We start from the raw sequence: 16,545 nt of genomic DNA, 5'->3' as shown, positions 1-16,545 counted from the left end.
GCATTCTGGGTAATTAAATGAATTTTAAATTTGGAAGCCTTCATACTTTCCTCTGCAAGCATTTCTAGGCACAACACACACTTTGGCGCTGGATCGTTTTCAGTCCCACACACAATGAAGCCAAACTCAATGTAACTGTGGTCATGTTTCCTTGATACAGGTTTGATTTTATTTTCAGGTGGTGGCATTGTTAGTACAATACTCCCTCATTTAAAAAACGTATCAATTTTAACAAATTGTTTGTGTAAATACACACTACCAGCCTAATTACCCCGCACTGGTGAGGTTACGTTCAGTAGGAGCATGTGATAGCTTTCTGGTCCAGAACGTTTTACATGCAGGTGGGGGGGTAAGTACATTGTTGTAATCTATTTATAATTTATTTGTCTAGTAGTGATCTTTTGTCTGTTTTGTTTTCTCAGATTAAAAATATTTAGGTTAATGTTCTGATTAATTTCAAACTACTTTGTTTGGTTCCAAGACCCACCCCGATACCACTTGCGACCCACAGTTTAAGAACCACAGCTAAAGACCACACTCTTCAAAAGGAGACTGAGTAAACTCAAGATTTCAGGATTATGATTCAATGAAAAGAACTGGTGTATTCCATCAGAAGAAACTGAATCAACCCTATAACGGAATACAAAGTTGATAAAGAATTCTTGTTGTAATATTGGACCCACCTCTAAAAGAAGTATATTATAAATGTAACACTGCCAGAATCACCTCACAAGCCCCCACCAGTAATGTAATGACTTTGTATGACTTACACTTTACAAGTCTAATAGTTCATCATTCTTATCTATAAAAAAAAGATTGAAAGATACCTAATTATACTAAAAATAACTTGTATGAAAAAAATAATTAAATACATAAGATATAATTGAACAAATGGTTTAATTGCATTAATAGTTTTTCAAAAGAGATTAAGAGTCAAATCTGAATGTCTGCCTCTTTAGAAGGTAGCCAGGCAGTTTTCTAAATAGGATCACTTCATCATTGTGTTTCAGATTTTAACCATCACTTATGTCAACAGGGGAGCGAGGATTTACCGTCACCCCTGCAGTGTGAGTCTCTTGCTGTGATCGTGTGTTAGCCTCCAGCTAAATATCGGACTTTCTTGACAGTGTGAAGATTTATTTGATTTCAATGTGTGAAGGCAATGATAAATGGGACTTGGTTATTCTTAACAGCCCCAGATGGCAAAGCGCTTCTTCACCTCTCTGGGAGCTGTCATTGAGGTTCCTCTCCCCACGCTATAACACTCATAAGGATCATTCCTTGCCGACTGTTTATAGCTGCAGCTATAGCACTACATTTCTGAGAGGAGACGCAATGTATGGATGACGTGTCTTTAAAAGAGCCCTTGTCAGCTTGTGTCACATGGCTTTCAGAACAGATCACACTTCTTGTAATGTGGGTACATAAAAAACAGTGTACACTTGCAGGATGATGTACAACTAATGTAGTACTACTAAAATTAAACTGCACCCTCTAGGAACACTATCCAGTGGCCCTTATCTAAAATGTTGAGATTTGATAGCAAAGACTTATTAGGGTTATGTCAGTCTAAAGAATTAACTTCAGCCAGGAAAATCTTAGTCAGCACTCAGACATACTCAACTATTAGCCTTGTTTGCTTTTGCAAATCTATAAACAATGGTTGTTTCACAGTTCTACAAAACATATCACCAGCAAGGATTTTGACAAGTCTAATTTACAGTGGGTTAAAACTTTTTTTTTGTTTTAATTTGGAGGATTGTCATTAGTTGTGCTGTATATTGTGTACTTGGTTTTATCATTTTTGGTATTTAATTTACAGAAACTTTGTAGTATTCAGTATATATGGGTAACATTCCTTGTTCACTAGAAAAACATTTTTTAACAGAAGGCATGCTAATATGTTAATGTCTCAATTATATCCACATATATATATATATATATATATTATCATATATATATATATCTATATATATATATAGTCTTAAAATCTTGGCAAACCTCTTGTTAGGCTAATCCGAAAATGACACTGGTAATTATCGGCGGACAGTATTTTAATAAATTTTTCCTGGACCAGCAACTGTGAGAGTACATTGTAAAATGGCTTCCTCAAGGAGGAGAGTCCTTTTCAAGTTAGCCCTCAAGCCAATCGGGAGATGTGTACAATAATAATAATAATAATAATAATAATAATAAATAATAATAATAATCTAGGACACACTTACAAGATATACCGATGTTCTTAAAGTTATTTGGCATTAGGGTTGCCACCTTTTCCACAGACCAAACCCGGACATATTTCTTAGTCAGCCTTGGTCTATCAAAACTGCACTATACTGTAATACAGTTTAACACAATTAAGCAGGTTGGTGATTCCCAGTCCTTACATAAAATATGCCTTTACCGTTAATAGAATGCATTATACTACATGTATTATTTCACTGAACTAATATGAAATCAAGGAAACATCATTTTTAACATATCTAAAAGCACAATAATTGCAAACAGCATGAACAGAAATCGTTATGCACGTACCTTACATATTGTTAATGCTGTGCTCCTTTTGCACAGCACAGACCTTTTAGTACTGTCTCCACATCTTAACCGTTTAGCTGCCACTGAATGAAACTGATTTCACAGGAAATCTACAGATTCAAGTTACTGGAGCTTTGTAAAACTTTTTTTTTTTTTTCTTTTTTTTTTTTATCCCGGTACAAAATTATGATAATGTTATACCAAATATGTCATATACATTGTTTTAATTGTGAGTATTTAACGAAAGATGTTAAACGCTTATATACGAACAACATATAAATACTGTATACAATTCATATTAGTACTCTATTTAGTAACAAACTATTTCAAATATATTTTTTCTTAATTGGTAACGTACCGGCAAGTACGTTTTCTTAAAAGGAAAAACTTGTTCAAATCAAGTAAAATCAGTGTGCTCACTCACAGGAGCTGCACAGTAGGGGTCACACATTCCAAGTATCTGGCATATCATAAATTGTATCTTTATAATTCATGTGACTGGAAGTATAACACGTATGCTCTGTGGTTGCAAATACATTGCATTTTACTGTGAGTAACGTTTGCGTTAGCCGCCATGGTTGTTTTGACTGCCAGTACGTGGCCTGCTTGGGGTCACGTGACTGCAATACCTCCCTTGGATTGTTTACATCACGTGGATATGTTTGTTGTCCTAAAAAATATTCAAATGTTGGGGACAGAGTTAAATGTACAGATCAGTACTAAACAGTACATTTCTTCTAATATGATAGTGGACATTGTTTAAGCAACTAATGTATGTCAAAGATAATATTATAGGAAGGTTGGTGTTTCTTATGCGTTTCACTTAAAAAAAAGGACATTAGGGCGTCCGGGCTTGTTAATTCCTGCCACCCGGACACAGTGACAATTCCTGGGCTGTCCGGGTTAAACCCGGACTGGTGGCAACCGTATTTGGCATACATCACACAGTGTTTTAGAACATAACACGTTCACATTTGTAATTATGATATATGAGATATGACTAAGCAACACTAATTACTTTTTAAAAATGTAATGTTAACTTTCAATTCGAAGACGACCACCAACAATACTTTTGGGAAATGCCTGCCACAGGTCAGGTATTAACTGAGCATTTTATATCAGAGCTGCCGATAGGCTCCTCTGGGGAGTCTTGCAGTCCCTCTTATCGTGTGACTGCATGCAGTAAGGCAGACTGTCGTGCACTGTGCACTTAAAAGACTGCTCTCTTTTTGTCTACTGCAGCCATTGAGCCTGTGTATCCACCCCAGTGTATGCTACATGCTACACTGGGTTGTGTGACTCTGCACACAGTTCAAACTAGGCTCCTGTCCCCAGTACCCTAAATGTTTGCACCCTCGGTGCGCGGCGTCCTCGGTGCCTTGGAGCCTCAGTGCTTCAGCACCAAGGCACTCTAATACTCAGGCGATTAGGTGCCCTTGGTGCCCCGGTGTTGCACACCCTCAGTGCTTTGCCATTCAGGGCCTCAGAGTCTTGGTGCACACAGTGCCCTCGGTGCGGTGGCGCCCTCGGTGCCTCGAAGTGGCACTCCATAGTCAGCCGTCCTCAGTGCTCATCTCCCCTTGTGTTTTGACACCCTCAGGACCTTACAGCCTCCGTGCACACGGTGCCCTCAATGCCTCGGCGTCCTCAGTGCCCTTGGTTCCCCAGAGTCAGATGCTCTCGGTGCTCATCGCCCCTCGTGCTTCAACACACTTGGGGCCTCACAGCCTCAGTGCACAAGGTGCCCTCAGCTCTTTGGTGCCTTCAGTGCTTCGGTACCCCATTATTTAGATGCTCCTCGGTGCTTCATCACCTTTTGGAGCCTCAGAGCCTCGGTGCACTTGGTTCCTTCACGCCCCTTGGTGCTTCATTGTCTAGCTGCCTCAGAGCCTTCTGCACTCAGTACCTCAGTGCTCCTGCACCCTCAGCACCTGAGTGCACCAGTGCTGGAAGCCTTCATTGCTTATGGGAACCACGGAGTTTCGGAGCCACGGGAGCGACAAGGTCCATAACTATTGGGCCCCCATATATATATATATATATATATATATATATATATATATATATATATATATATATATATATATATATATTAGGGCTGTCAATTAATCACAGTTAACTTCTTTGATTAACGTGTTAAAGGAACCAGACTGTTGAAATTCATATTAGTAATCTACATACATATTATACATTCTGCTGTTGGTTCTTTTAAAAAAATGTGTTGAATATTTCATTTTATAAAATGGCTTGGGTAAATTAAATGCTGTGATTAGCTTAACAAGATCACATGACCATGTGGTAAGAACCTTCTTACTGCACAGCTGTGACATCATAAACAAACTTACTTACCTGATCTATTAATATGACTACACCTTAATAGTAACACTTATCTAAACAGTGTTTCTGTAGGTAAAAATGTCAACATACAACTAAAACAGCGTTGAAATCACTCAACTCTACTCTACCACTACTGTGGTATTTAGTCATAGAACAAAGAGTAACACTTTATTCAAAAGCCATCTGAGAAATCACAACGCAAGTCTCACTTAGCATGTAATATATGCAGCAACGGCATCTACTTATTAAACTAAATATGGCCTTATAAACTGACTAGTGAGCATGCAATGTTTAAATTAGACACAACAGATACATCTCACTACCTTCGATTACAGAAACATATTTAAAACAAAATTAAAATCTTTCCTGATCTCTGTTGACACAACCGTTGGGCTTTTAAAGGTCGGGTTCGGAATGGAATTCTATTGTGCTCAATATTGTGCTCAAATTTTCATGTATTTTACTATACTGTTCAATGTAATGTTTATGGGAAATAAAAAAGTACAAAATATAGGTATTCAGGGACTATTTTTTTTCAGTGGAAGGATACATAATACATTTCAAATGTGTAATTATTTTCAAAAAACAAAATGTAGCCATTCTATAAGCGAAATAACCCCTCCAAGGCGTGCGGTAAGACAATTCTTACAGCACTTCCTGGGTGGGTTATTTCTTACGCAGCAAACCTGATTTTTAGAAACGCCAGAGGAATTCTTTCTAACTTTCTAACACCTTCAATCCTGATTAGCATACAGCAAAACTTGTCTTTAGGTCTCGACATAAAGCTACATGTACACTACAGCTGTTTAGCAGACTTAGTTACACGTTGGGTATCGGGTCTCAGGAATGGATGAGAAAAACTTTTCATCAGCTCATTTTTTATCAGTTGTAATCCAATGCTAGTATCTAACACTTTTAAAAATGGTCTGCATAGGCGTAATAATAGAAAAGGGACGAGACAGTTTTAAAGCATGTCTACCATTCTGTTAATCCCTTACATGAGAGGCGAAAAATATGCTTCTGCTTTAAAATATATAGTTTAGCCTTGAAGGAGCTAGATGTTTTAGATAGCTTTCCTGATGATGCAAAAATGTATAATACAGTGTGTACTAATATATAAGATGTAAATATTTCATGTTCACTGACAGAGAATTAGGAAGCTTTTTTATCATTGAAAAGAATCTGGCACCATTATCCACCTCCCTAAATTAAAAGGATACCACTAGTTAAACCCAATCCCACATGAGTTAGCCAGACGCTGGAATGGGAGATGCTGTATGTCAGTGCAATGAGTAATTGTTAATCCCCTTCTCACTGCTGTTGGTTAACAATGTTTGATATCACGAATATTTCAGATTTGTCTGAACACCTTGTTATCTATCTTTACTGATTAGAATACTAGTAACTGTGTTGGAGAAGGGCAGGAATGTCCTCTCAGAAAGGAAGGTGATTGAAAAGTGTCATATGTGAATTTATCTGTAATCAGACAGAAGCCTTCGTGATCTAAACTTGAGTCAAGTAGTAATCACGCTAATCCTATTGGAAGTGGTCATCAGTACATCTGGACTACCTTTGACATTGTTTAAAAAAATGTAAAATTGAGTATGCTGGTGAAGTCACTAACCTAAATGTTTCTCCGCTTGATTTATCTTTCTATAAATTTTACATTTTTTAATTGAATGTTTTGAAGATATGGTTTAACAAAACATATAAAATTTCCCTTTCATTCCGAAAATCTCCTGACAAATTTGGGACCAGCTAGGACAAACGTGATAAATGTTTCTTGTATTTTTAGACATAGAGATTAGAAATGTGAGCTCCTTCAAGGATAGCTGCTCACTGGGTCTGCTTGTCTTCTGTTGCAGTGGGTGTCGCAGTTCACACACCAGTAATAAAAAAAAAAAAGCTGTTCAGAACATAATGGCTATGGCCCTTCATACTGCAAACACACCATTAACCATTAGGAAAACAATAACTTATTTAATGAACAGCTATGTGGGCGTTAAGTTATTTACAGTATGAAATGGCATGGTTGCAAATAAAATCTGACCAGACTGATAAGTTTTAGATAACACTCTCAAGGCTTATATATGGCCACTGAGCTGTTAAACAAATGCACAAAGTTCAACTTCAAGATGTATCTTGATAAGCACTTTCTGGTTAAGACAGATCTGAGGAGTAAGTGGAGTTATATATGGCTGCTGAGTTTGCAAAGCAACAACAATTACTACTGTGAAAAAATATTTAAGAAGTGTTTATTAAAGTAATCCTATTTTTATCTAGGGAACCAAACAAGTTTTGTTTTTCCCAAAACGATTTTCTTATTATTGAATTGAGCCCTTGTAATTATTCAACACATGCAGATGTACCTTGTCATGTCTGGGGCTGGTCTGAGTTACATGACTTCATACGGGTGCAAGGAAACAAGAGCACCATTATTATTGTGTGTGCCATTATAAAGCTGAAATGTTTGCATTCTTAAAGCAGAATACAGGATGCTTTTATTGAATTATTATTTTGACAGAACAAAAGGGATCATGGTGTTAAACTTACCCTGATGCTGTTTTCATTGTGCATGTCACTAACATACATGAACAGTTTAGTTTTTCAGCTGCTAAAAAATGTAAACACAATTTTTTATGTTAAAAAAAAAAGCATGACAAAAAAGTTAAATAAATAGAAAAACATTTTTAATTCTTCTTTTTTTTTAACTCATACAGTAAATGCACCACACACAGATTCTGCAGCCTTTCTCTGATTTTAATGTTATGCAGTTGGAACAACTGCAAGAGTTCAATGAGAACCACATAGTAAAATCTTACAGTACTGTACACTCTTTTTCTCTGCTATATAGATTTGCAGAATATGGTGATTAATCTTAGAAATTAAATCTGAACTGACACATATTTTAATCACAATTTTTCTTGTTAGTCCCCCTTCTTCATGGGCTTCCTATGGGGTTAGATAGATTCAGCCAATGACTTATATTTACATTGAAGATTAGTGATGCAAAACCAAGTGGCTTAGCCTTTCCCCTGAATGGCTTCATAAAGTCAAGACAATTAGGAAAGATCAGGGGGCGCCATGCTGTCAAAATGTAATTAGGAAATTAAAACCTCTTACTGCAGAGATAATTTGCCTTTTTCCAAGAACAGTGGAAGTGCTAGTTCCGGTTTCAGGCAATGAAGGCCGAGCATTATCTATCCTAGGGATTGTTAGAATTCCCCTAACTTGTCTGATCTAGTAAGCCAGTAATGTGTGGGGCAGTATGTAAGCTAGAGGCTATAAAGCATTAGCTTGCCAGTCAATACATGCATTAACAGGCACAGAAATGTTTTACCAATATTGCCATGGGTATCCTCTCAACCCAACTTAAAACCAAGACTTATAATAAACAGTATATATATGGTGACCTTTGGTGACCTCTGATGGTTAACCATGATTGTAGCTAGGTTGGGTCTGAGGGGGTCTTTCAGCAGCTTCTCCAGGAAGTGCCCCCCTTATAGCATAATAGTAGCTGGAATGGTCTGTAAAAAGAGCCTAGGACTTGTACCTTCTCACTACTGCCCTGTCCCAAACTGACTTGATTAGAACACCCTTTACACTTTCATCCATGTGGCCTTTCAGAGGAATTAAACCATTAGTGCAGCTGGGTAACCTTGCAACTTTTTTTAAAGGCAGGGAGACCACCTAAGCTCTTTTGGTATGTGACCCATTAAATCTCAACTCAGACTTCATTCAGTCAAGGCTGGGATTCATGTAACCATGTCCAGAGGTGAAAAGGTAGACAAATTAATGCATCCAGCAGCAACCCAATCCTGCACTGGTGGTGATGAAAATAATACAACTACAGGAAATTGAAGCAATATACAGTTTGGGTGGCTTGTGTTTATTTTAAATGCAGTAAGCCCAGAAATCAATACCAGTCTAATACCTTCTTTTCAATCTGTTTGCATACAGTTTACTTGATCTTTGTAATTCAAAGGTTACTGATAAAATGATATTGATAATACCATAAGATTCAATTTTAGTGGGATAAAATGCCTTACCTCTTCTCTGCCCAGTTTTGTAGTATTTTGTTTTGTTTGTTGGATAGTAGGGCAGCACTTAACCCTTTCATATTTGTCAGAGCTAAGAGCCAAAGATGATTAAGGTATATACATGTATACCTTGACTTGTGATCAGAAATTAGTTTATTAATGAAAGTAAATTATAAATCATATTAAATTAAATTAGTTCACCAATAACTTATTCATCTACGGTATTACGACTCAAATTAAAAGAAGACTTATGAAAAAGGTGCATGGGAATTCAACTTTTCTGGGACCTCTTTAAGACTTAAAAGTATTCAAATGTGTCTGGAACCCTAAGGTTAATGTCCCTGCTCTCTGTTATACATTTCACATGTATCAGTGGGCGATATTGAGTTTGTGTTCTTATTAATGTCTTCCATGCTGTTTCAGACTTTATTGCTACAAGAAGCATGTCCTCCAGTCTTTATAACTCTATAACCTTTCACACTGCAGCGGGGAACAAGCTGAAAAGCCAGCCATTCCGTCTGAACTGGGCTTGGATTTCCCTGGAGAGGGAATATTTCCTGGTGGACGAGGACTCCAAATTTCTGGAAGTGACCCTAAAACGTAGGGGATACTTGGGAGAAACCTCATTTGTTGGTGAGTGTCTGCCTAACTGTTTAAAACTTGGGGTTTCTTACCTACTGAATTGTGTTTTACAGTCCCATGCACTTACTAGTGTGCTAAAATGATCAGCATGGCCCATATTACCTTTAAATGTTCAGAAACAAGGAATATTTTTAGAAATATGTTTTATACTGACTACATGTTTTAGAATAAATAAAAGGTAAATTAAACAGAGAAATGTACTGTATTGTAACATCTGCCTCCACAAATAACCTTTCAGCATTCACAATTAACTTTCAAATGATACAGCTCTGTTTAAGACAACCATCCCCCAGTTAGGAGTAGGCTTAAAGAGGTACAACCTAATTCAATTGTAAAATTGTAATAAAATTTTGCAGGCTGTCTGCACTGGCCTTGTTTTTCACTAGGTATCAGAATAGCCAGGGATACTTTATAAAAGATACACCAAGCACAAATGAATACCCAAGTCCCATTCCAAATGACCAAAGTACCTTGATTGCGCGAGGAGATAATGCAAAATCCCCAAGATACCTCATAGGAAAGCTGTAGAGTGAAAACAGCCTTTACTGACCCCAATAAAAACTGTCACAATTATATACTGTTAAGCTGATAACTGACCCATTTCATTGTACATTATCTAGTTTACTACGGACAGATGAGATACAATTTATATGGTTGAAATTTTTGTGTCATCCAAACTTTTTCCGGAGGAGGAAAAGATGCTCAGTTTCTCATGTAGACATTTTTATTGTTCAGCTAAAGGTATTCAAATTGGTTCACACTTTGGTTCAACATCTTTTTCATCAAATAATTTCATTAAAACTAAAAGGTAGCCTAGCCTAGAGAACAAAAGCTTCTTATCTTGACCCCCAGGAGGCAAAGTGCTCTGTAATCCCTGTTGTCAAACCACCTCAATGAAAACTTACGCATATTTCTTGCTCAGCTAAAACCTTAACGGCTTTACATTAAAAAAGAATCACTTGTGGTATTTATGAGGCCTTCTGGAGTTTACTGCAAAATCTGTGAAACAGGAATTAAAACAAAAGAGAATCAAAGCCATATAGTGACTGTTCATTTTCCAGTAGCCAGCTCTTCTCAAATTTGCTACTAAGTCTAATGCTGGCTAAACACAGCAAGCTGCTTTCTTGGATGACAGACTGCAGTTAAGAACCATAAATTATTGTCGCGACACCATTCCTTCTAACTCCTAAGAATGAGAGTAATGACAGGTGGAAATGACTACCCCAGTCGTCATTAAAGTGCCTTCTCCAGAATGACTCAGAATTCTATCTCTGAACATATTTATGATATGCCAGTCAGGTTGTAAAGTAGACAGTATATTCATTCTTCAACTTAACCAGCCTTCAGGTGAAAAATACATTTTTATTATACATGGTAAATGATAACTTTCCTATAAACCTTGGTGTTTTACAATCTTATTATACCTGATGTTGGCATGAGAGCTGTGTACAATAAGATTGCCTATGTATAACAAAGTTGACGACAAAACTGCTAACTTCACTTTTTTCAAACAAACTCTTATCATCGGTACATTAATACAACAAAACACAGGCAACACCAAAACAAAAAAAACAACAGCCTGCAGATTTAAAGTTTTATCGGCAGAATATTATTATTAACATTATTATAAACAATCCACAATTACATTTTACAGTTATTACTCTTAAATGTGTTTGCAGTGGCCATATTTAATTTTTGTTTAATTTGCAGTTTTGTTCACGGTATTTACATTTAGTTTTTATTGTCTTCGTAAGGAATTGGAACCAAGGATGGGACGGCAGAGAAGGACAAAGATTTCAAGGGGAAGCCCCAGAAGCAGGTGCAGTTTAACCCGGGTCAGAGCACGGCTACGTGGCGTGTGAAGATCCTCACAGACAAGGAGTACGAGACCTCGGAGACCTTCCAGATCATCCTGTCCGACCCTGTCATGGGAGCGCTGGAATTCCCCAACATTGCCACTGTTGAGATTGTGGATCCTGGGGATGGTATGTATGCCTCTCTGACACATATAATAAGATATTCAGTTAAAGGCTATAGCAAAATACCATAACTGACTTATCTTTGTTCAAGTAAAACTAAAATAATCAAATATCTTAGTTACGCATTTTGTACATGCTAAACTATAGCCCAATATGTGGTAGCTCTCTTTAATAATAGGCTAGTATGATCAAGCTGTGGTGAAGTGAACCATAAAGCTTTCTGTGCCATATTAAAAGCAAGAGGGGCATACATGCAGGCCGGTGTACTTTAATCGAAAATAAGTCATTAAATTATCTCCAGAATTGACTCTCATTTTTATATTAGTGGTAAACTCCTTTCGACAACAAAATCATACTGCCAGTCCACAGAAGTGTAGGCTGCCCTGCCCAGTGTGTGACTATTAATGGCTATGTTGTAGTTTTGCCAGGCCTGGAGGATCACAGCTTTGCAGTTGCTTGCTCCCAGCACAGCAATGGGTTTCAGAGCTAATACTCAAGGCATTGAATGAACTTACCATTTCCAAATATGACCTCTTGGTACATGTATTATAAGTTACTATGTTGTGTGTAGAGTGTCTCTTATTCTATGAGAGATGTCACCTCGTGCAGCTTGGGTGAGGACCACAAAGGGAAGCTGAGCGGTTCTGGCTGATTAAACTGTCCCAAGTACAAGAAGAGACACCCTACACACAAAGTACTGTATTAACTTACTATAAGTCAAACACATTAAGATTGTACTCAGGAATAGCTTTAAAAAGAAAAATTATTTTTTTGTAAAACATCATTTTTATCCCTCCCCCTCCCCCTATCATGAAATGGTTCAGTCCAGAATCAAATGCCAAAATTGCTGAGAAATGTGTATTGGTGCTCTGTTCACAGGTGAGAATATTTATTACAAACCAAAGTTATTTTCTTTTTGGAATTTCTGTAACATTTTCTTTGAAGAAACTACTGTTTAGTTCATCTAAATTTTAAGAAAAAGGTACCAGTTATGTGTGTTTCTTTGTTTTGGTTTGATTTTTGAACATTGGAATCAGGTGTGGTGTTCTATGTATGGGATCTGTACACTGATTAAGATGTACTGCAATTTGGCAAATACTTCACTATGATTGGTTGATTTCTGAGATGTGTAAAATACTATGTACAGTACTTTTTTGTGTGGCTGTAGCTCAGTGGCAGAGGAAGAGGAAGATGGGCCCCACTGCAAGACCTTATTGTGGGCCCCCCTCCCCAAACGTTAGTTTAACCCTTATTTATGAACATCAAACACACCAAATCAATATTGTTCAATATTGAACTGTATTTAAATGTCAGAATGTTAGCATGTATGAAACAGTATGTAATAAGAACATTTTCCACTCACCTACTTTTATTTTATTTTATTTTGCGTTCATCTTTACCTCCAACACTACACTATTTTTTAATCATAAACGAACAGGTTTAATCACCAAACCTACCAGGATTCCCAGTTCTGTAGTTTATTTTGGTGCCCGCAGCACCACCCAACAGCTTCTGTCTAAACTACAAGGTGAAGCGTGCACACACAGAATATAACTGCAAATGTCTGTGCTGAATAGTACCCCAAAAACTTGCATCGTACCAGCTTCCCGGGGGGAAAAAAGTTAGGACAATTAAGATAATAGCGATACCTGTTGAAATGAAGGAGGATACAATCTGAAATACTGGCACCACACACCGGCAGCTACAGTGACACAAATGTGTAACATCTGCAAATATAAATGCAAAGGATATTATCATTGTTCAAAAATAAATAAAAACTTTCGAACCCCTCCGGGGCCCTCTGAGTGCACGGGCCCGTGTGCAGCTACACCTACTGCTGTAGCTTGATGTTATAACAACAGAAGTTTTTACTTGGAATCAATCCGTAATCATTTTTGCTTATTATCATCCAGGCTATGTACAATGCTACAGTATTACAGAAGTCTTTGTGTTTGGGTTTTAAAGCCACGACATTCTGAGTGTTCCTTATAGTGTCCTGCTCTGTTGTCTCCTCTAGAATCGACTGTCTTCATTCCTCAGTCAGAATATAGAATTGAAGAGGACATTGGGGAGCTGCTGATCCCGGTCAGAAGGTCTGGGGACGCCAGTCAGGAGCTCATGGTCATCTGTTTCACACAACAAGGTGAGATGCAAACCCATAGGCTGTTCCAGTGAGCCAGACTGTAAGCCTGCAGTAGTACATAAACGTTTACATTGACTGGACTGGACTATAATGGATGAGAGAGCTGAACGGACTGGAAAAGCACCTGGTTAGCTACTAAATGGCCAGAAAGGTCCATTTTACATCATTTTATTTTTTGTTTTACTGAAATCAAAACTACTGGCGTTGGGGAGTAAAATCGACTGCTCAGGTCATAGGTCACCTCATCTCACTCCAGTGCCCCCTACTGGCGTAAGGCAATTGGCTGGACAGACAAAACAGAGGTCATTCATTGGTCTTCAGTCCTTCTGATCTGTAAGGGGATTGCAGCAGTGAGGTAGCCTTGAAAATAGGCATTTTTGACAGAAAAAAGAGGGTAAAATTGAATAGCGACTGGTAAAAGCAACAGGGGACTGTGATTTAAAGGTTTTGATAATCCTAGGGAAGGAAGGAAACATTGTTCTAAGGCAGTCAATAATAGTTATGCTTATATTCTTATGGGTAACGATGGAGAGGGTTGTGGTAAATAAAAATAAATAAATAAATAAATTAAACATTCAAAAATATTCCTAAACATTGATGAATAGCTTCTCCCAGTGTTTAGAATGGTCAATTTGAAGGAAATCATGCGGACAATGCTGGTGCAGCTGCACTAACAAAGACAATATAGGAGGTGAGAAGAATCTCAATACCCTGATATTATGATTTAGACATATCTTTAGTAACTGGTTTGTCAAAACAAACTTAACTATTTAAGTCGCAGTGTCTTATTCAGAGGTGCTTCAGTGACTGTCATAGGGCAGGGAGATTAGGGAGGAGGTGTAGTCCACTGGTGAGATACAAGGAGCCCATACATCCTGGGTTTAGATCCCAGCTCAGTCACTCAGGTATCCCCAACATGTATGTATACCTGGCTATTTTTGAGCCATAGTCACAGAAGGTATTTCACTTTTCAGAGGCAGCCTGGATTGCAACATTTTTAAAAGTCAATATGCAGGTATTGGCTGATACCTGGTATATAAAAACTAGAATTGAAAAGGAGAGTCATTTACTCTTTTATTTCATGTAAACGTTAATAACTGCTGCTTACCCCATTAATCCATTTAAAAACTAAATGTGGACACTGATAAATAAACTATCCCTTTAATACATCACTTTTATGATTTGAAGATCTAAACCTTTATAGATATTTAGACTGGGTACAGGGAGTGGGTGGGGGTATACTGAGACAAACATAATGCAGTCAACTTAAATTCTGAAAAAGTGAAGTAACTATGTCTCCATTGCCAGCCTTGGGTTGGAGATACTCTTGTAAGTAGACTATAGGTAGTTTTTAATCCATGTTTCGTGCTGTTTTTTCCCTCTCATATTAGGCACTGCTACTGGTACCATTCCCAGCACGGTACTTTCGTACTCGGATTACATCACCCGTCCCGAGGACCACACGAGCATCCTGCGATTCGACAAGGACGAGAGGGAGAAGACCTGCCGCGTGATCATCATCGACGACTCGCTGTACGAGGTGGAGGAGACCTTCAACGTGACTCTGAGCATGCCCATGGGAGGACAGGTCGGCCTGGAATACCCCAGCACCAAAGTGATCATTGTGGCAGATGCTGATGATGGTAAGCAAGCAACTGATTTAAAGTTTACAAACGGCGGTGTCGCATTTTTTAGCGCCTGTGCAAATGCAGCGGGTTATGCCTCAGAAGGGCATGCATTCTATTAGCGATAATCCAAATGGTTGTCTCGTTTATAAAGAACTTGACTGGAGGGCATCTAGTCAAGGTATTGTGTTTTGTCCTTTTTGATCTCTTGCCCAGATCTTTAAATTGATCCTGTGATGTACAGCCAAAGAGGAAGCACACACTTCAGTTGTATTACAGGAACTGCGATGGGTACACTGGGGATGGATGACTTTGGGGATCATTTGATATGTTTCTGGTGTAATTACAGCTTATAAAATTAAAAAGGCAACAGACTAATACAAAGCATGTACTTTGGCTATATATAGAGACTGATAGAACTATAGTATTGTCAAAGATTTACAAGCTAATTAAATAGATCCAAATATTCCAGTTCATAAACTGAAGGTGGATCAGTCCATCATAGTTTTTCGGTTTATGCTACAAGGGAATGTCATTTTTTTAGCTTTAGTTTCCCCTACCCTAAATTAATATATAACTATTTGTCCAAGCCCACATTTCAAAAAATCTCATCACATGCTGACAGACTAATTAGAGGCAGATTAGATGAGGACTGAAACATGCTTAGCATTTAGTATCTGTTTAATATTTTTAAATAGTTAATTTTGTTGGTATGCTTCCATAAGACAAACTTTATTAATGTTTTTAGTAGCTTTAGTGGTAACGCTGACCTAATTAAGGTTAGTATTCTGGATTTAGCAGCGTGCCTAATTTTCATATTTACACAACTCTGCAAAATGAGTTAAGCTTGAGACATGTGTGTATATATATATATATATATATATAACTGTAGTATACTGTATAATGGTGGCATCACCACCACGCATTGCAGCAGAAATCAGCATCAAAGAATGATGAGAATGTTTATTCACCAGCTGTAAAAGACCTAGGTATGTTGAGAAACATATTTATATAGTTGTGTATGCATTATACTTTTCCCTGTTCACTCACTCAGAGCCCTGCCTTAGCTATGATTTTGTATCTGGATTTTGTCTCTCTTTATCTGGACATGCAGCTATAACTAATGGTGGTCTATTGTGTTCTGTTCCTGTTCTATTTTGCGGGGTAGTAATGGGGCCCAGAAGACATACACAAACTGGTCTGATTGGTCAGTTGCTCTCTGTAATGGGTACGGCTGACAGTTA

At 37.8% G+C, this 16,545-nt stretch overlaps 1 protein-coding gene across 1 annotated transcript in view; it reads left to right on the top strand.

Moving 5' to 3' along the window:
- The window catches only part of frem3 (Fras1 related extracellular matrix 3), a 61,484-nt gene that overhangs the window by 18,372 nt on the left and 26,567 nt on the right, over positions 1-16,545 (top strand). The window contains exons 3-6 of the mRNA XM_041260025.1: positions 9,399-9,545; positions 11,309-11,539; positions 13,551-13,676; positions 15,068-15,319. Coding sequence (XP_041115959.1) covers positions 9,399-9,545; positions 11,309-11,539; positions 13,551-13,676; positions 15,068-15,319 — 756 coding nt within the window. The remainder of the gene's footprint in view (positions 1-9,398; positions 9,546-11,308; positions 11,540-13,550; positions 13,677-15,067; positions 15,320-16,545) is intronic.

Source organism: Polyodon spathula, chromosome 1, assembly GCF_017654505.1.
Source record: "Polyodon spathula isolate WHYD16114869_AA chromosome 1, ASM1765450v1, whole genome shotgun sequence".
In the NCBI taxonomy this organism is placed as follows: domain Eukaryota; kingdom Metazoa; phylum Chordata; class Actinopteri; order Acipenseriformes; family Polyodontidae; genus Polyodon; species Polyodon spathula.
Note: the sequence above shows the minus strand (reverse complement) of the source record. Positions and strands in the feature narration are given on the sequence as shown.